General features: G+C 45.5%; 1 protein-coding gene across 8 annotated transcripts in view; it reads left to right on the top strand.

The window, feature by feature from the left end:
- Nucleotides 1–18,682, top strand: part of sox5 (SRY-box transcription factor 5) — an 81,616-nt gene that overhangs the window by 14,639 nt on the left and 48,295 nt on the right. For all 8 annotated transcript variants that reach the window (XM_029461899.1, XM_029461900.1, XM_029461906.1 and 5 more), the window contains exon 3: nucleotides 4,813–5,030. In XM_029461899.1, the coding sequence (XP_029317759.1) occupies nucleotides 4,813–5,030 (218 nt within the window). The remainder of the gene's footprint in view (nucleotides 1–4,812; nucleotides 5,031–18,682) is intronic.

Raw genomic sequence — 18,682 nt, forward strand, 5'->3', positions numbered from 1 at the left:
CACACACACACTCACACACACACACACACACACACACACTCACACACACACACACACACACACACACACACATTTTAAAAAGCTGAAAGGTGCCACATTATTCACTTTTTTAAAATGTTGTTTTTGTACAAACCCCGGCTGTAGACGAGAATAGTGTTTTCATAATGGTTTGCAAATGAATGTATTTTAGCTAAATGGGTGTTTTATTGAATGTGAAGTTCTCGCCGTGCTGCTGAACCCTGATTGGCTGAGAGCAGCTCAGTTCAAATGCCTGATGGGAAGCATTTTAGCAGTAGTTCAGTGAGGTCAGCCAATCATCACAGAATCCAGCTATGATGCATCAGAGTAAGTAAAGGATAGATTTTTAAAAAACATATCTGAAAATTATAAATTATTATAAAGTGCAGATTTTTTAAATACCTCGTCTTTTATGTTTGTGTTTTGCAAATCCTTGTAGAAATATTTTTTCTACAAAAGGCAAAAAAATTGTGTGTGTGTGTGTGTGAATTTGACAGATTTACACAGTCATTGAGCAGTCTTGAGACACAGTGGTCACACTTAATTTCTCATGCCAGTAATGCACTAATGAATCAACACACGCTTGCCTGTCAACAGCGAGAGGTCGTGGTAAAATATACTGGCGTACATTTTAGCCAAACTGCTATTTAAAATACAAAAAATACAGCTGCACGTTTGTTTTTAGATAAGGAAAGGGCAGGTGTGTCATTCTTGGAGAATAAGTGTAAATATATATTTTTGTATTTTGTGTAATATAATACATTTAAAAAAAGAACATTTAATTTGATGGTTTTCATGGAAAAGCTCAACCATATTGTTGGAACAGGAGGATAAAAGTAATGTGTGTGTTTTCTTGCTTGTCCCAGCCTGAGGGAGCTCGCAGTCAAAACTGACAGTGTCTGTGTTTAGCCATGGCATGTAAAGGGATTTGCTGCATATGTGTGTGTGTGTGTGTGTGTGTGTGTGTGTGTGTGTGTATGTGTGTGTGTGTGTGTGTGTGTGTGTGTGTGTTTGCCAGTGTAATCGGAGGTGTGTTAAGTGTATGTCGTGGAGATTGGCAGCTCTGGCAGTGGAGCTAAGTCCTTACCCCCCTGCAGGAGTGATCAGTGACATTCTCTTGATGTGTATTTGTGTGCGAGTATTTTAGTTGAGCAGCTGTTTCCAGTTCTTCCTACTGCCACATTGTCCATGCCTTGATCCACAGCGACGCGCCAAGCATCAAATATTGTTTTTCACACATACACCTTGCACAGCCCGAGACATGTCAGGTTATAGTAGAGAGGGAGGGAGGGAGGGAGAGAGAGAGAAAGAGTTTCTTCTGTCGGGCAACAGAGAAGGAGGAAGGGAAGAAGTGGAAGAATAAAAAAAAAAAACATGAACAGCGGCATCTGTGCTGGCTGGAGGAAAAAAATAGCATTTGATTTCCCCCCCCCCCCCTTTTCTGGCAAGAGTTATGTGTTTTTAAACCAACCTCCCCTCACAGATGAGCTTAAGAAGACAAAAGTTGTTTAATTCGGTTCCATTGCAGAGGCAGTAAAAGGATAAAGAGAGTGAGGCGCAATTTTTACTTTGTTCCAGTCATTTTGGAAGAGAATTGACATCTGCAAAGTAAAGGCAGAACCGCCCACACTGCCAGCCTGCCACATCCAGTGCATATAAATACATATATGCAGGCACTAACACATTAACACACACACACACCTACAGGCTATGTGCACTCACAGTGTCACACATATACACACAGAAATAGCAAAAAAACCTGCATGCACGCACCGGGAGGAGGGCATGAACGTTTACAGTATCCAGGATTTCTGTTTGTGTGAATAAATGCATGTTGATGAGAAAAGTTTTGCAGCCCGTGTTAGTGCAGGAGCATGTCGCCGCGCGGTGACTGACACCCGCTTACAATGGAGGATCCGTCTTGTGCCTTGTCTTTCTGATCCCTCTGTCTTGGACTTTGCAAATAGCCGGGGTAAGAATGTCAGCAGGGCACATGGATTAAATGCTGGGAGGTTGATGGGGGGGGGGAAAAATCATAAGCCATTTAAGTTGCCTCCGGGATAAGGCTGTCTGTCTGACTTCACACATACATAATGTCATGGGCCCTAAATTACCAGATCTTTGAAGAAGCCACGGCTCCCTGCTAATTCCCCTTGATTGGGAAATGACCTTCATTGTTGGACGCAGTGAGATGACATCTCCCTGGCAGGTTCTTCGACAGAGCGAAGAGATCCGACAACCCCTCACCCCCCGACTCCATGCCCCCTCTCTCCCTCCGTCTCCCTCCCGTATTCTTGTTCTGTTTGTTTTGTTTGCGCGACATCTTTCACGAAAGAAAGAGTACGGCTGTTTTAAGTAGGCGCTGGATTAGATAAATGGGATGTGACAGGTGTGACCGCTGCCTTCAAGATGCCTGCCTTCCTCTCTCTCTCTCTCCTTCTCCTTGTATCTCTCTGTCAACTCTCTCTCTCTCTCTCTCTCTCATTTCCTCTAATAACATCGTCTCTCTCCGCTTTCACTCTTTCTTTCTTTGACTTCTACCCACTTACACTCCTTCTCGTCCTCTGTCTCCTTACATTTGCATGTCGTGCCTGCGCTGATGCAACTCGTAATCACAAAGCCGCTCATTTGAAGTCTGAATTTCCCTAATCTGAAGAACAGGAGAGGGTGAAGGGAGAATGAAGCAAGGAAGAAAGACAGGAGCAGGTCGAGCCATCACTTGGTCAGGCGGTGAGCGGGGAAGAGTAAAGTCTTTCAGCGCTTTAAGATCACAAGACACTTTCCTCAGCGCAGCGCAGCCCTCAGCCGAAGTGTTCGGAGCCTCACCAGCAAGTGGTTGAAGCCTCATCACCGCGTCATAGACTGTACATACGACTGTTACAGACATATCATCGCTGTCGCACTCTCCCTCCGATACAATGCCTGTGCGAGCACGCCGAGGAGAGAATTAGTTAATTATTGAGCGTGCTGACTTATTCAGAGTGTGGAAACACACAGCGCCGAAGAGAGGGAGTCAGTGAAGTGTAGAAAACAGAAAGTGATAATGCTCGGCTGTACCTCTCATATAGTGTTTGGCCACTGACAATAAAAGTTGTCAATATTGAAAGCCTCTGCCTGGCTCTATTCTCTGGGAAGAACACAGAAGAATGATTTGAAACTTTGTATTGAGCAGTTCTTTCCTCTCCTGCAGCAGGATAGAAAGAATTTGGGGTCGAGATGACTTCATTGTGGACTATGATCTCAGTATTAAACTCCACTTTCACCAGCAGCCTGCGAGTTAATGATTAAAGAGAAATCTCTGCCTCAATACACTATAATGTTATTAATTTCGCTGGAATGCACCACACGGACATACGGAGATGTGTACATGTGTCCCGGGTGGCGTGCTCCATATTGTAGTGTGATAAGCCAAAGATTAACCCTGTGGACCCTTGACCCTCCTGTCTGCAAAGAGCTGAGCTGACAGACTGACTCACTTGTTTCTGTAATTAAAGAGCACAACACACACCTGTGGGAGGATACCGTGCGCGTCTGCGTGTAGGTAGTGTGTGTTCTCCTTCCAAGCTGACGCCGTCCCGCTTCTCAGTGTCGCTGTAAATTGGGCTTAGCCGGCATTAAGTCTATCGCGAGGGCGATCCAAACAAACACAGGTTTTATTAGGTCAAAGATTAAGATGCTGGAAGTTACTTACAGCTGCTGTCAACAGCTTTTATTCGTATTGTTAAACTTCTTAACATAACACGTATTTATAAAAATAAATCTGAGTTAGACATTCCTAAAATGACATTACATTCTTAAGGTTAAAAGTATTTGCGGTTTCAAGTGATGACGTACTCGCCTGAAACTCAAAGCGCAGAAGAACATCTAATATCAAACTTCTTTCTTCTGACTGAAGCGTACACATTTTTGAGTGCAGGTAGACTTTAATTAAAGAGTGCAGTTAGGAATTAAGAATTAAGTTTGTTAAACTTATAAGAGGATTAAGATTTCCAAAGGTCACTAAAGTTCACCTGTTACTGTGTAAACTTTAGACAGTGGGATAATTATTCATGGAGACAGCTTGGCTAAAGTCTCAGAGCTTGACTTTGAGCTGTATATATTATATGTTGTATCTGTCATGGTGATTGTTTCTTTTTGTCACTTCTGTTATGTATTTATGTAAATGATTTGACACCTCTCCAAAGCTTTGTGTTTTTTTTTGTGATTCCGGCGTTTGATGGAGATGCATCCTCATCATTAATTGTCCCGAATCGTAGGACAAAAGTTGCGCAGCGATGAAACTCGGAGGGATTTGGTACAGTTGCGTTGGATGTCCCTCAAAGCGGCGCGGTTGAAGGCTTTGTAATGAAGAGTTAGTGTGACTCTGAGAGTGTGCGGAGTCTTGCTGTTGTTTCATGTGCTCGTTCTGTCAAGTACCTCCAAGTCAGTCAGATGCAGATTCCCGAGGATGTGAGAGAGAGAGAGAGAGAGAGAGAGAGAGAGAGAGAGAGAGAGAGAGAGAGAGAGAGAGAGAGAGAGAGAGAGAGAGAGAGAGAGAGAGAGAGAGAGAGAGAAAGAAGAAGTTGCCCTAACTTGAGATAACTGGCCGGGGATGACAGTTGGTTGCATTGAGCTATGAGAAGCGGAGATGGAGAGAATAAAGGGAAGGAGAGGGGGGTGGAAATAATGAAGGGTGTGTGCCAGCTCCTCCTGCTCCTTTCTTTTTCCCACAGTTAGTTTTTTGTGTGTAAAGTTTAGGTCATATTCCAATATTTGATCTCTTCCGTTCCCTCTTGTCTCCTCCTTTCTTTCCAGGAGCAGGATGGCATTAAGCGGAAGCTCTCTGAGTCCTTACCCCCAGCACAATGCTACCTCACCGGGTAAAGAGGATGGCGGAGGGCGGCCCTGCAGCGATGGGGGCTTGGCCGCGGGTACCCTCGGGACCCCAGAGAGACGCAAGGGCAGCCTGGCAGACGTGGTGGACACACTGAAACAACGCAAGATGGAGCAGCTGATCAAGAACGAGCCAGAAGGTCAGTGACAAAAGGGGACACTTGTGCGTCCAGATGTGTGATCTGCAACTCGCCGCTCTTTCATCACACTCTGTTGTCCCTTCTCTCTTCTTCTTCTCTCTATCACTCTCTCTCTTGCTCTGTTATGAACCCGCACACGTTCAGAAGAGAGGCGAACCTTTGTTTGTCCAGCACACAGACCGACAGCATCAGCTGTTTGGGCCGATGCACCATGCTTTGCATATCTATCACAACCTGACGAATAGGATGTGAGTGTGTGAAAAGCTTCTCACGAAACTTCTTGACTCTCCAAATGTTCACATTCCCTCTCTGCTCGAGGATGAGTGATTGTTAAATGTATCTGATCACTTGTAACCTTGGATGACGCTCTCTCAGCCTTTAGATAAAGATTTCACACACAGTTGAAGACACTAAACCAGATTGTTGCCCTGGGCTACATAGCTTAGCTCAATTAGCCCCCACATTTCCTTCACAAATTTAGCCTTGGGCTAACAGTTGGAGTCAAGAGATAAAATTAGCTCATGGCCAGCTCTAATTCCTCATTGGACAGTTAAATGAGGGCTTAAGTCACTATGAAACAGTGATAATGTGATGAGTAGATTAGCAACAGGTGTCCATCTGATGGGATAATATAAATATCATTGCTGGAAAAGTCTTTGTGTTCTACAAAGAGAGGTCAGAGGACGGGCACTGAGGCTGGTAGGGATTCAACTGGGACACATCATGAAAAACGCACTTATATACCCCCCCCCCTTAAAGAGGGGGCTTAAAGAGAGAGGCTGCAACACGGGGCGTTTCAGACAGATGCAGGGGAATTCAGGAGGACAGTAAATAAAAAATGTACAGTAAACAGTAGTAGTAGAAACCGCAAAATGAGCAGAGTATGTCCCCTTTAAGAAAAGCAGGCCCGAGGTCTTCATGGGTCCACGTAGCTGTGCTCACCTACCTGAGCCCAAAAGACAGGAAGATAATTGGACAGAATCCACGATACGGTCAAGACCTTTATGGCAGATGCGTGCTATAACAACTAAATCTTCTTATACACGTCTGTACTTTCCTTTTAGCTTCTAAATCCACCACTGCTGTGCGCTGGGATTTCTATTCAAACAGCTCTGAACTGTTGGCAGCCTGTATGACACCATGCCCAAAAGGTGAAAGAACAGTGCAGCGGTACAGTGCAGCGGTACAGTGTGTGTTTGTCTTTTAAGTGTAGGTGTTCGTGTGTTGCTGTGTGTGTTTCCTGCAGTACATCAACAGGCTTTCATTTCAAGCTGCGATGTGCTAACCTTATTTTCCAGACTTTTCTGTAAGGCTTTCAAAGTGGTCGAGACTGCTGGTCAGCTCTCGCCGTCTGGTTGTTTTTATTCCAGTCAATAGAGAGGCCTGTTGTGGCACATTTTACAATAATAAAAAAAATGAAAGAAAAAAACTGGGCTGTTTGTCGAGCTGAGCTGTAATTGAGGTGTGTTTTGGGATATTCGCTGCTTCACTGGACCTCATGAACCTGCTGCACAGGAGGAAAAACAGCAATAATGGATCTTTATGAGTCAGCCAGCGCAGAAAGAGAGAGAGAGAGCAAGATGTAAAGAAAGACGGAGGATGAGAAGAGTGAAGGAGAGAGAGAGAGAGCAGTGTCTTCACAGACCCCATTAGCGGAGTGCCACAGTGGTGCGGCATCCAAACCAACCCGGAGCATTATCTGCCCTACGTTTAAATGAAACACGCTAACAAAAGGCCCCAGCGCCTCCAGACCCGGCACACACACAAAAACCCAGGCCAAGCAAGAGAGAAAGGAAGAAAGAAAAGAGAGTAAAGGAAGAAAGGGGTTGCTAAGAAAAGATGAAGAGAAGCAGAGGGAAATGGAGAGGGATGGTGGGGTGAGAGAAACGACGAGGGGCGGTATTGAGCGCGAGATAGAAATCCCTTTTCTGTGCCCGGCTAGCTATTGTTTGGCTGTGTGGCTCACAAAGGCCATTAGCAGCAAACAGCAGGTTGGGATGAAAATTTAATGAAGGCTTTAATCATTATGAAAGGCCTGGAATATTACTGCTCCGTCTCTCTTTTACACACACTCACACACTGCTTCCAGCTGGATCAATGACACACACACACACACACACACACACACACTCAGAGTGTAGGAGCATTAACAGTAGGAGGGATATGAACAAGGGGCCAAAGACACTAAATAGGTCAGAAAACGATAAACATCTCAAAACAGAATGAGAAGCTTGACTTATGGAAGGCAAGCCCTGAGCTACACATCACAAACACAGATACAGTCACACACAAGTGTGGCTGAAGTTTGAAGATATACTTCTGTGTCTGTGGCTAGTGTTGCTCTACTTAGGCTAGATGAATGGAGAGTGGTAGATACTAGGTCAGTGTGTGTGTATGTGTGTGTGCTGTTGAAGCCTTTGGGAGCATGTATACTTGTGTATGTGTATTTGCATATGAATTTGTGACAATGCATGTGTGTGTGTGTCATGGGAAGGATTGCATTTGGCTGCATGCAGGCAAGGTGTGTGTTTGTGTGTTGGCCTCTAATAAATGACTAGCCATGTTGTCCCCCATGGCCTGGCCCAACCATGCTCCACCGCTCTCCTGCTCTCTCCATTCATCTCCTGTCTTACTCCACCGGCCACCTGCTACCCTCGAGATACACACTCACACACACTGGCACATATACATGCAGACCCACACACACAAACCGCTAGCCGCCGTCTTCAATAAATTCTTCAGGAGCGACAGGGAGGAACAGCGAAGATACGAATGCCATGACACCGCCGTGTGTGTGTGTGTGTGTGTGTGTGTGTGTGTGTGTGTGTGTGTGTGTGTGTGTGTGTGTGTGTGTGTGTGTGTGTGTGTGTGTGTGTGTGTGTGTGTGTGTGTGTGTGTGTGTGTGTGTGTGTGTTTAAGTTTAAGTGTGTTTGTCTGGAGGCGAGAGGCTGCAGGGCGAGCGGCTCGTGCTGGAGTGTGTGTGTGTGTCATTACCTGGAATAATGAGAGCAGAGTGCAGAGCGTCGCGGGAGGCGCGGGAGGCGCGGGGTCGAAAGGAGAGCCGGTGCTAAACCCCAAGAGAGTTGACACACACACACACACACACACACACACACACACACACACACACACACCTGTACAGCTAAATGCACACACATACACACAATTGGACAGTTCCTCTGGACTCACCATTTAACCCCTTGCGATCCCTGTGCCACAGAGCAAGGCCTGGTGATAATCTATTAGCCCAGCAGTGGGAAAAGACATGTACCTGACAGGCAGACAGGCAGATAGACAGACATACAGACAGGCAGACAGACAGACAGACAGATGGACAGATGAGACTATAAACTGCAAATTGAAAGAGAAGAAAAACGAGGGGAATTGAAGGGAGAAGAAACATCACTAAATGGGGCACAGATGTTCCTTTCGGCCCCTGGAGTGGTGCCTCCACTGCCCTGGACTTTCACCAGACACTCAGCCTCATTCCTCCTCTCTCCTCTCGCTCCTTCCCTATTTCTATGGCAGCTTTGACTGCAAGTGGCTCACAGTGAGTGCCAGCTGAGCTCCATCTCTGGACCCGTCTGTTGACCCTCTGCTACCCAGCTACAGCTACCCGTCACTGGGGCTCCATGGCCTCTGGGACAATTTATGTTTTCAATTTTTTTAGTGTCAACAGGAATAAACACGGGTCCTCATAAAATGATGCTTCCTCTGCATATCTTTTTAGCTGAATAAACCTTTGGACACTGTCTAAATGATGTGATTCATCCATCACTTTATGTGCAGAGCTGCAAATTCTAATAGCAGTTTTATGATTTGAAAAAAACACCTTCAAATTTTAACTTTTTAAATTATATTTCTTATCTTTTCACTTAAGCACAGCATCCAAATTCATCAGTATCGCTCAGTGTTCTGGACTCGCAGTGTCAACACTTCACTTCCTGTGAAAAAAACCTGTGATAAAATTTGTATTGATTCGGCATCAATTTGAAATGTATTAACCTCATCGTTTCAGAAACATCAGAATTACACTCTGTGTCGGATTTTAACAACAATGAATACAAAGATGACAAAAAAGCAAAGAAAAGAAACTCAGAAAAAATCAGTCGGAAGATAACGGATTGATGGACGACAAATTGCAGACTTTCTTGTAAACTGACATCCAGTTTGACAAAATGATTGCTATTCCTATAAAAGACAACTTAGCACCATAAACAAGTTTGCACTGAACTTGATTGTGTGGCCTCTGCTGGTGACGACGTCGTCAGGGTCAATAAATGTCAATATTCTTGTTGTTTTACTGAGCGTGGTGCAGATCTGGGGTCAGACCCTGGCCTCTATATTGCACGGCCTTGACCTGAACACACGTGCAGAGGAACAAGAGACACACTGATGCACACACACACACACTCGCGAGCGTTGTGCAGGTTTATAGCCGTGCCGGCAACCTTGAGGTCATCAAGAATGGTGTTTTTATGGCTGAGCGTACTCCCTGCTCCAAGGCACTGGTTTCCATACTGAAAATGCCAACTCAATGACAGATGTCACACAACACACACACACACAACCACTCACACACTCGCTCACACATGCACGCACAGCACTTCATCTATTTTCAAGGCAGGGAGGAAACCCAGGGCTTGCTTTTAGAGAGCACTGAGGCATTTTATAGGACAGCACTTAGGCGAGGCCATTGTGCCACACAAGCACACCAGAGCTCCCTCACGCCTCTGTACACTCCAATGGGTGACAATGGGAAGGGCGGATACATTCTGTCAAGAAGAAGGAGAGAGAGAAAGAAAGGGAGAAAAAAAGAGCCGGAGAAGTGGAGGGATCGAGGCAGTCTCTGGTTCATCCGTCCATCAGTCCAACCCTTCGGTCACTTTGCTTAATCCTTCCTCTGCTATGCTATCTATGGGGTTTTGTCAAACACACACACACACATGCACACACACTATAAATATCAACAATGGCATATACAATCCATGCAAGTCATCACATGGACCTGTGACTTTCAGGCACAGGTCCCTAAGGGGAATTTGTCGACTGCAACACACACACACACACACACACACACACACACACACACACACATACACATACAGCAGCAGGTTCACAGCCCTAGCGTGGGAGCGGGCGAACGTCTTTATGTGATTTCCACCCTTTGTCGGTAATTAGTTAGTTGTATAAATTAACATGAAGTGCAGCAGGACTCTCACAGCCATTGTTTGTCGCGATCATTCTTCTCGCGCTGGGAAAAGGAAGGCGAATGAAATTAAACAGAGGGGGAGGTTGGAAGAGAGAATTGTTTTTTTTTCTTTTTTAATTCACTACAAGCTAAAAAGAAAGTTCAGTTGAGCCAGAAAAAAAGCAAGATTTTGTCCTGTTCACCAATTAAAAGGCTCTAAATACTCTGAGAGCATTTGCTAAAGAGAAGTTGACATCATGCTTATGAGACTAACTCTGCCTTGAACCTCTGACAAAGGAGATTTGAACTCTGTGTGTTGTTTTTTATGCTACCCGTCATATCCAGTGACCTGGCATAGAAAAACAGAACTCGACATTATTTGCTGAGAGAGATCACCATATTGAAAAAGAAAATGGCGTCCTTTAGCACCAATAAAACGTACTTTGCGTTGCTAATTTAAGAAACCCAGATAATTTTTATTTCTCATTGTTACCAGTCAGCCGAGTGTCATTGTGTCAGTTAACTTCACAGCGTTTGTAGTAGATGGGGGAGAAATCATCACGGATATGGCTCACAATTCAAATCGAGTCAATTCGGGGGTTTTTTCTCCCTTTTGTGGCATGAGAAACAGGCAACGTCATGGGGCGAACCTGAGGCCTATTGTGGGGCCGGCCATTGTTGGCTCGATGAAAGGCGCATTCAAGTCACTTTTCTTATTGAATTGTTTTGCGTCTGCTTTCAACGTGGCATTCTCTCTCCAGCCTTGCGCGAGACAATCAGTGGAGATGAAACTCCTTTCTACCATTCTTCCCAGCCCAGATGAGCGATATTAAGGAGATGAATAGTGTGTGTGTGTGTGTGTGTGTGTGTGTGTGTGTGTGTGTGTGTGTTTTTTGGGGAAAAGCAGTGCCCCAGCTTTTGTCCAATACATGAGCATAAAGGGGCTTAGAGAGAGGAGAGAGGGTCCTGTGGTTTTCCTGATGGTGTGTGTATGTGTGTTAGTGTCTGTGTGTGTTATTGGCCTCCCGGCGCTGCATTAAGTTATGGACAAAGGCCTGAGGTTCATGAATCAGCCAGGGCTTCCATAGCTTAGCCATTGTGACCGACCCACAATATGACTGCCCGACAGTACTGTGTACTTTCTGTGTACCTGGTGATGAGGCAGGTATTATGCGTGTATTTCTTGGCATTAGGAATGTATTTGTGCATTTCCTGTGTGTTATACAATCATATGTCTGTATGTGTAAGTGTGTGTTTGTGCGCCAGACTGTCCCACATAAAGGCCTCCTGTCACCGACTCCCAAATGTTAGACAGGCACCAGTGTTTTGGCATCCACCCATTCACTTCCATTCAGCGCCATGTCCCATGACCGAACCAGTGGAATCCATGATTTATCTATTCAGCTTTCTCATAAACTCTCATCATTTGCCCGCCCTGTTGTTGTTTTTCTTCTTTTTCTATGATTTTCCTTTCTTGGTCTTTTCTGCTATTCCCATGGAGAGACAGAGGAATGTTTTTATGCTGCAGAATGGCTGCAAGATGAATGAGTTTTGTGTGAAGTGCACCGACTTTTGTCCCTCAATTGCTTTATCAAAAGGATATGAAATGCAGCTGGATAATCTTAAAACTTTGAGGCACTTATACAACAAAACGCTCTGAGAAACATCGTGTAAAGGAATTGCCTCTTGGAGTTCAACCAGTTTTCAAAAGGCCAGACGGCTGTACCCTCAAACGCTTTTACTTAATCAGAAGAATCGTCAAGTTAGCCGATAACTTCTATTAAGGAGTTTACTGACAGACCAGCAGTGACTTAGTGAGTAGGTGGATGTTGCATCTTGGAATGAAACACATCTTGACATCGAGCCATAGCAAAATATAAAAAGCTATTACTTTGCTGCGAGCTCTCCAGACATTTCTGTTAACATCCAGATATTATAGTGTGTGTGCACCGAGGCATCTCTAAGTTGCAGAGCAGGTGGGGGTGGCTCATAAGTTATGCATTCATGACTTTTAATAACATACAATTGGTAACGCTTTATTTTAAGGGTCCATCATTTCCTCGGAGGTTTCCTGGAAAGGACGACGTATTTTGGTCCTAATCACAGGGAAAATAAAAAGGTTCTGAGGAAGTTATTTTAGTCACATTTTAGTTGGTTGTGTTGAGTTTTGAAGCATCCTGTGGAAAAATAAAAACTATTCCGTATCCAATAGTTATTTTAAACTGTATTCCTATATGCTGAGTTATACGCCTACCTGCAGACACATTTCACATATTTGCATGTTCAGCTTACCTTCTGTGCACCTTAAACACTCACTTAATTAGTTAATTGGACAATTGAACTATTTCTATGGTGCCTACAGCGTAATGAGTACAACATTACAGAATTCTTAAAATATTAGGAGATTATAGTCCCGTAAAATAAAGCCCTAATGAACAATTTCTTGTACGTTAACATTTGTGCCATGACTCAATATACATAGAGGAAGTAGAGTTTAGGAATAAATAAGCAAATCAACCAAAGAAAAACAGATGATCATGTTGCAAATGTCTCGGCACCTCCAGATTAAAGTTGACCAATCTTAATGTATATTTGCATTTACAGTACGTATATATACCAGATGCATGTGTCTATGTGACCTATTTAAACAGGTCCTATACTGTAGGTGCACAACTTTATGGCACCTTCATGGCAGCATGTGAGCTTACTGTAGGCTATAATGCACCTTAAATAGACTGTAAGTAAGCTCTGTGTTAGAGCTTATTAGCTGTGGCTGTTTTTGCAGATTCAGTCTGAATGTTTGTGCATCTCTGCGATATATTGCATGTGAATATATGTGTGACAGAGACTACACCCAGTCTCCTCTGTATAATCCCATGTAGGCTTGTGTGCAAAGTAGCACAATCTGCTTATTTTACATCTCAGCTCCCAACACACATGTGAAAGCATCAGAGCTGTAGCCCCCTATCCCCCATGTCAGCAGTGTCCAGCGCAGGATTTAGGGCCTGACACGGATGTAAAGGGGCTTTAACAGCCTGAGTGGAGGTGTGGGATTGGTGCATATAACTGCGTAGCTCTTGTTAGTCTGTGAACACGCAGTAAAATCACTCATAGACAGGATGTCGCCCCACTCGTGATGACGAGCGCACCGGCCTGTGTGACCTGCCCGAGGAGCCGCAGCTTCAGGGGTAGTGAATAGACACATGCCAACACCCACGGGCCACCCTTACTGTCTTATGTGAAAGATATGAAGGTGGTGTGCATACTGTAGTGTAGCCTTAGCACTTCAGTCAGTCAGCTAGCGAGGAAGCCAGTCCGACAATGCGTCAGCCAGTCAGCGACTGTGTCTTGTTGCTACTCAGACATCCGTTCTCTCAGCCGGTTTGTGTCAGTCTCTGAAGCCACAGGGTCCATTTTAATTAACCCCTGGCCTGCTGGTCAGAGGGCGGGTCCTGCAGATGAAGTGGTGGTGTCTGTGTTGTCAGCCTCAGGGGTCGCAACCCCGAGCTCACAGTGCGGCCCGGCCTTATTTAAGCCAGATGTTGGGAGACAATCAACCCCCCCCCCCCCCCCCTTCTCCCCCCCTTCACTCCGGCTTCACTGCTGTACTTCTCTGTCTGCTCCCCCCTCATCCCTCCTCTCTCTCTCCCTCCCTCCTTCCCGGTGGGATCCCTCTATCCATCCATTCACATCTCCCCTCTTCTTCCCTCTATTTTCACCCCTCCCTCCTCGTTTGGCCCACTGCCCCTTTCCGCTTCGCTCAGGGGAGAGAGTGTCGTGTGTGTGTTGCCTGGCAGCACGCCCGCTCTCACCCCCCCTCTACTCCTTTCCTCCAACCTCATCCTTCCCTCTTCTCTCTCTTTCCTCCCTCTCATCCTTTGCTTTCTATCTTTGCCTCACCCTCGCTTCTGTTTCTCTTCTCCGCCACCTTCACTCCATCCTTCTCCTCCACCATCCTTCTCCGCCACCTTCCCTCCATCCTTCTCCGCCACCTTCCCTCCATCCTTCTCCTCCACCTTCCCTCCATCCTTCTCCTCCACCTTCCCTCCATCCTTCTCCTCCACCTTCCCTCCATCCTTCTCCTCCACCATCCCTCCATCCTTCTCCGCCACCTTCCCTCCATCCTTCTCCTCCACCTTCCCTCCATCCTTCTCCGCCACCTTCCCTCCATCCTTCTCCTCCACCTTCTCTCCATCCTTCTCCGCCACCTTCCCTCCATCCTTCTCCTCCACCTTCCCTCCATCCTTCTCCTCCTACCTCCCTTTGTCCCTGTCACTCTCTCCACCTGCTTCTAATCACTCCCCCTCCATCTCTTTCACTCTCTGCCTCCATTCATATTTCTCTCGCTGTCTCTCCCTCCCTCCTCCTCCTCCCTCATCTCTTCCTCGGCTGGGCTCAGGAGCAGTGAACAGGTGTTGTCTCCTTTTGATTTGGGTGCGTTCGGATTAATGCTGTCAGCTCAGCTGTTAAAACAACTGCCACCGCCAGATGCCAGTCAGTTTGGGGGCTGGAGCTGTCACCTACACACACACACTCACACACACACACACACACACTCACACACACACTCGCACACTCACACACACACTCACACTCACACTCACACACACACACACACACACTCAGATGAAAGCGTGCACAAACAGGGCCTCTTGGCTCATTGTAATAAAGACAAAGCAAATCAGCTGCTGTACGCCAGTCTTGTCTGTAACACAGGTGTGTGTTTCCGTAGTCGCTCCAAAACATCACAGTCAGTGTGTTTAAAGGGACGTTATGACACATTACTACAGGGATCATTAATACATAGCCAGAGTTGCTATAGACTCTCCTAGACAACTAGAGTCCGTCATTTAAAGGCCTTATTGTAGGAATGAAGTATTTCTCTTTGATTTTCTTCTGTACTCAGAGAGTAAACCTTCAATAAGGCTTGTTTGTTTCAGCCTGGCTTGTAACTGTGTTTGCTGTTGGAGAAACTCTCCATTCCTAAGGCAACACATGATTCCTACCTCTCCACCTTCTCCCTCCCTCCCTCCCTCCCTCCCTTCCCTGCTCACACTCACTTGTTCCTTTCTTTTCTCCAAAACATCCATCCCTTCGTACATTCCACATCCCTCTTTGCTTCATTTTAAAGTGTTACCATAAAACCTTCGCCTTATACATCTATGATCTGTGACTGCGTGCGTCACCATGTGTTTTGGCACAGACGTCCTTCCTACGCTCACAACCCTTTTCTGGTCGCTTAAATTTAGAAAGTCAAATTTGTGAGTAAAATAATGATTAACTATGAATATCAATGATCAGCAGAGTGTAAGCGGTGGGTAACGGCGCTATTTAAAGCTGTATTTCCTGTCTGTGTGTGTCAGATGGTCGGTGGTGGGCTTCAAAGTGGTGATGCTGGTATTTGGGTCTTATTTTAATGCGCAAATACATTCGTAGACTCAAAGTATTGAAGGAAACATTCCACAATCCATATTTTGCTTCTGGCAGATTTCTGATCTCTCTCATGGACTCATGTTTGTTTGCTTCACACTAGATGGTCTTGTGATGCTGGTTCAAGGAGCCGTCCGCACTGAGACACTGGACACTTGTTTGTTAGGTCATGTCCATTTGTCTGACACACTCTTAAACCCAAAAGCACACACACACCCAGCGCACTCTAACATTGAGCCCTCTGTCTAGCTCTCCCTGCCCCCCCGGTATCACTTTACTATGTAAAAACACAGGCAGACGCAGGATTTCGAGCCCTAAAACAAACTGGTTTGGATCACGCCCTCCTCGTCCGTTATGTTGGCTCGTTTAATTGCGCTAACGAGGTTACGGCCAAGGTTATCATACCCGACTGTAGTCTGCAGTCTCTTCTGAGCCAAATGTTGTTAAGACAATTAGCCCACTCACAGAGTCATGGGTGTCTTGGTGGGGGGAGGAGGAGGAGAGGGTCAAAGACACACAGGAATGTTCAGGAAGAAAAGAAGCACTGATGCATCGAGAGAACTGTGTCGGGGAGAAGCTGCAGTCAAAGACAGTTTGATATTTATCAATAAAGTTAATACAAGTCTAATTGAATTGGGACAGTTACCTTGTTCTGATAAAGATATGAATCATCACATTAACACAGGACTGATTACATTACTTGCTGTTTACTACACATACAAGGCTTGTAGTTGACACACTGGGCAGAGCAAATATTAAGTGACAAATGTTGACACGAGACAATCATTGAATTTAAAAAAGCAGTTCATTAAAGGGGAACTCACAAAAGGAAAGGTGAAAAGCGAAGCAGCAATGGCCGAGATATCCTGACTTTTTGTCCCCAGTACAGAAAACACTTGATCCTAAATTTCCCATAATGCATCGCAATAGCAATATCTTTCTCTGCCTCCCAAATGCCCACGTCTTTCAAACCCCACGCCTGAAATTCAAGAACAAAATGATCCATACTCTGTCAATACATGTTGTTTCATCAATGCTGTTATTGTCCTTTAGTTAGTGTGAGTTCTTCTCTTGCTGTTTGTTGGCCACAGATGGCTAAGTGATCTAAATGTGACCTAACCAGCAGCATCAGCTGTTATTGACGAGGAAAATCTAATCAACCAATCAAACTTTTTTTCATCGTCAAAAATGATGTTATCTTGCCAGGAAACATTGGGGAGTGGGAAAATCTTTACATGGGGAGATGTCGACGCTGGAGTGGCTTGTATGGCTCCAACCGGCCTAACACACACACACACACACACACACATGCTAGTCAGGAGAGCATTCCAGTGCTGTTTGGATTGTTGTTGCCATTGGTCTAATGGTTCTCACATGTCTGTCGCCCTGTCTTTGAGCAGCACACAGGACAATGTGGGCTATTCTTAAGGCTTCACAACGCGCTCTGTCTCAGGCCGATCGACGCACAGATGGAACAAACATTCACACATAGTGAAGAAACACAGAAAGAGACAGAGATGGATATTAAGACTCAAACAGACACATAAACAGAGGGAGAAGTGTGTGTATGTGCGTCTGTTTGTGCTTGTCAACAGCGTCCGCGTTAACTAGAAAAGGCGGGTCCCGCCTCCGCCGTCCGCCAAAGCAGAGCCACTCTAAAGCCAAGCCAACTGTCAATCAAACGGCAAACACAGGGCCAAAACTATGATAGCATCAGAAATAACAGTCTTTACCCATCAGTCTCACATACACACACACACACACACACACACACACACACACACAACGCTGGGGAGGTTAAAGTCACAACTCAGCCCTGTTTGAATAGGCTTCCAACATGCAAAGCAACATTAGTGTGTCAGGAGTGTCTTGCTGTTCTGTCTGTCTTTCTGTCATTGCTTTGACAGGCAGACGAAAAATGTCACGACTCACAAGAGAAAACGCTGCACTCTGTGTGTGTGTGTGTGTGCTCTCCGTCTGTCTCTGGCGTAGTTAATGCGTGGGTCCGTTCCCCTCCTATACACGGCAGGCCCAATACACAATGTCTTCTTTTGTTGTCACGTTAAAGTGATGCAATAAAGCTGTGCAGTGACAAGGACGGCCCAGGGGCTGCTGCGGTGACAGAGACATTGAGTGTGTGTGTGTGTGTGTGTGTGCACGTGTGTGTGTGTGTGTGTGTGTGTGTGTGTGTGTGTGTGGAGTGGAGACAAGAGCACTGAAGAGGGGTTATTGCCACGAGACAGATTGCAAGTGTCATTTTCCATTACAGCAGCCTGAGCCACTGTGTACGACACACTTACACACACACAGATACACACCGATACACATGCCTTGGCCTACTTCAACAGGATGCTTTTGACAGGGAGAGATGTGTGTGCATTAAAAGAGTGCCGGCCCTGAGTATTTAACCCTCTCCTCACTCTGACATCAGGTTGAGAAAGCAGAATTTGCAGACGCACAAAAAGAAAAACTGGGTATAAATCTCATTTTTGTTAATGACATTTTAAAGTTTCACGAGTCTGTAAATGACATTTGGATCTGCAAATAACACAGATCATTTAGCTGAAAACCTCATTTAAGAGATTTGGTTGATGTTAAAAAGCCTAAACAGCTCACAGTAAGAAGGCTTTCACCTGCCGGCAGCACCAGGATACGACGTACACGTCGGAGCAGCTTTCAAAGGATCCTTACTGAATACATTGAGTTTTAAATACAGCATGAGGCATTGTTGCGTGTGAGCCTCTATTATCTATTCAAGAGTCTCTCATGAGGCCATGTTTGTTAACTAGGCAATTAGCAGGCAGTATGTGGTGGTTATCAGGACCACAGTTGACACTTGGTCTCTTCAACCTGTAAAGTACGAGGCAGTAAAATGAAAATGGGATCTGTGTTCGGTCCCATAGCTTGTCCCTAATAAGGTGCAGTGGCAGCGGCTATCAGGGGCCGAGCTGAATTAGTCCGCAGCGGATTCAAATGTCTAGATGCTATCAAACACCATTTAATGATAATGGAGGTCACAGAGGCATTTGGG

The sequence above is a fragment of the Cottoperca gobio genome, chromosome 23, assembly GCF_900634415.1.
Source record: "Cottoperca gobio chromosome 23, fCotGob3.1, whole genome shotgun sequence".
Lineage (NCBI taxonomy): Eukaryota > Metazoa > Chordata > Actinopteri > Perciformes > Bovichtidae > Cottoperca > Cottoperca gobio.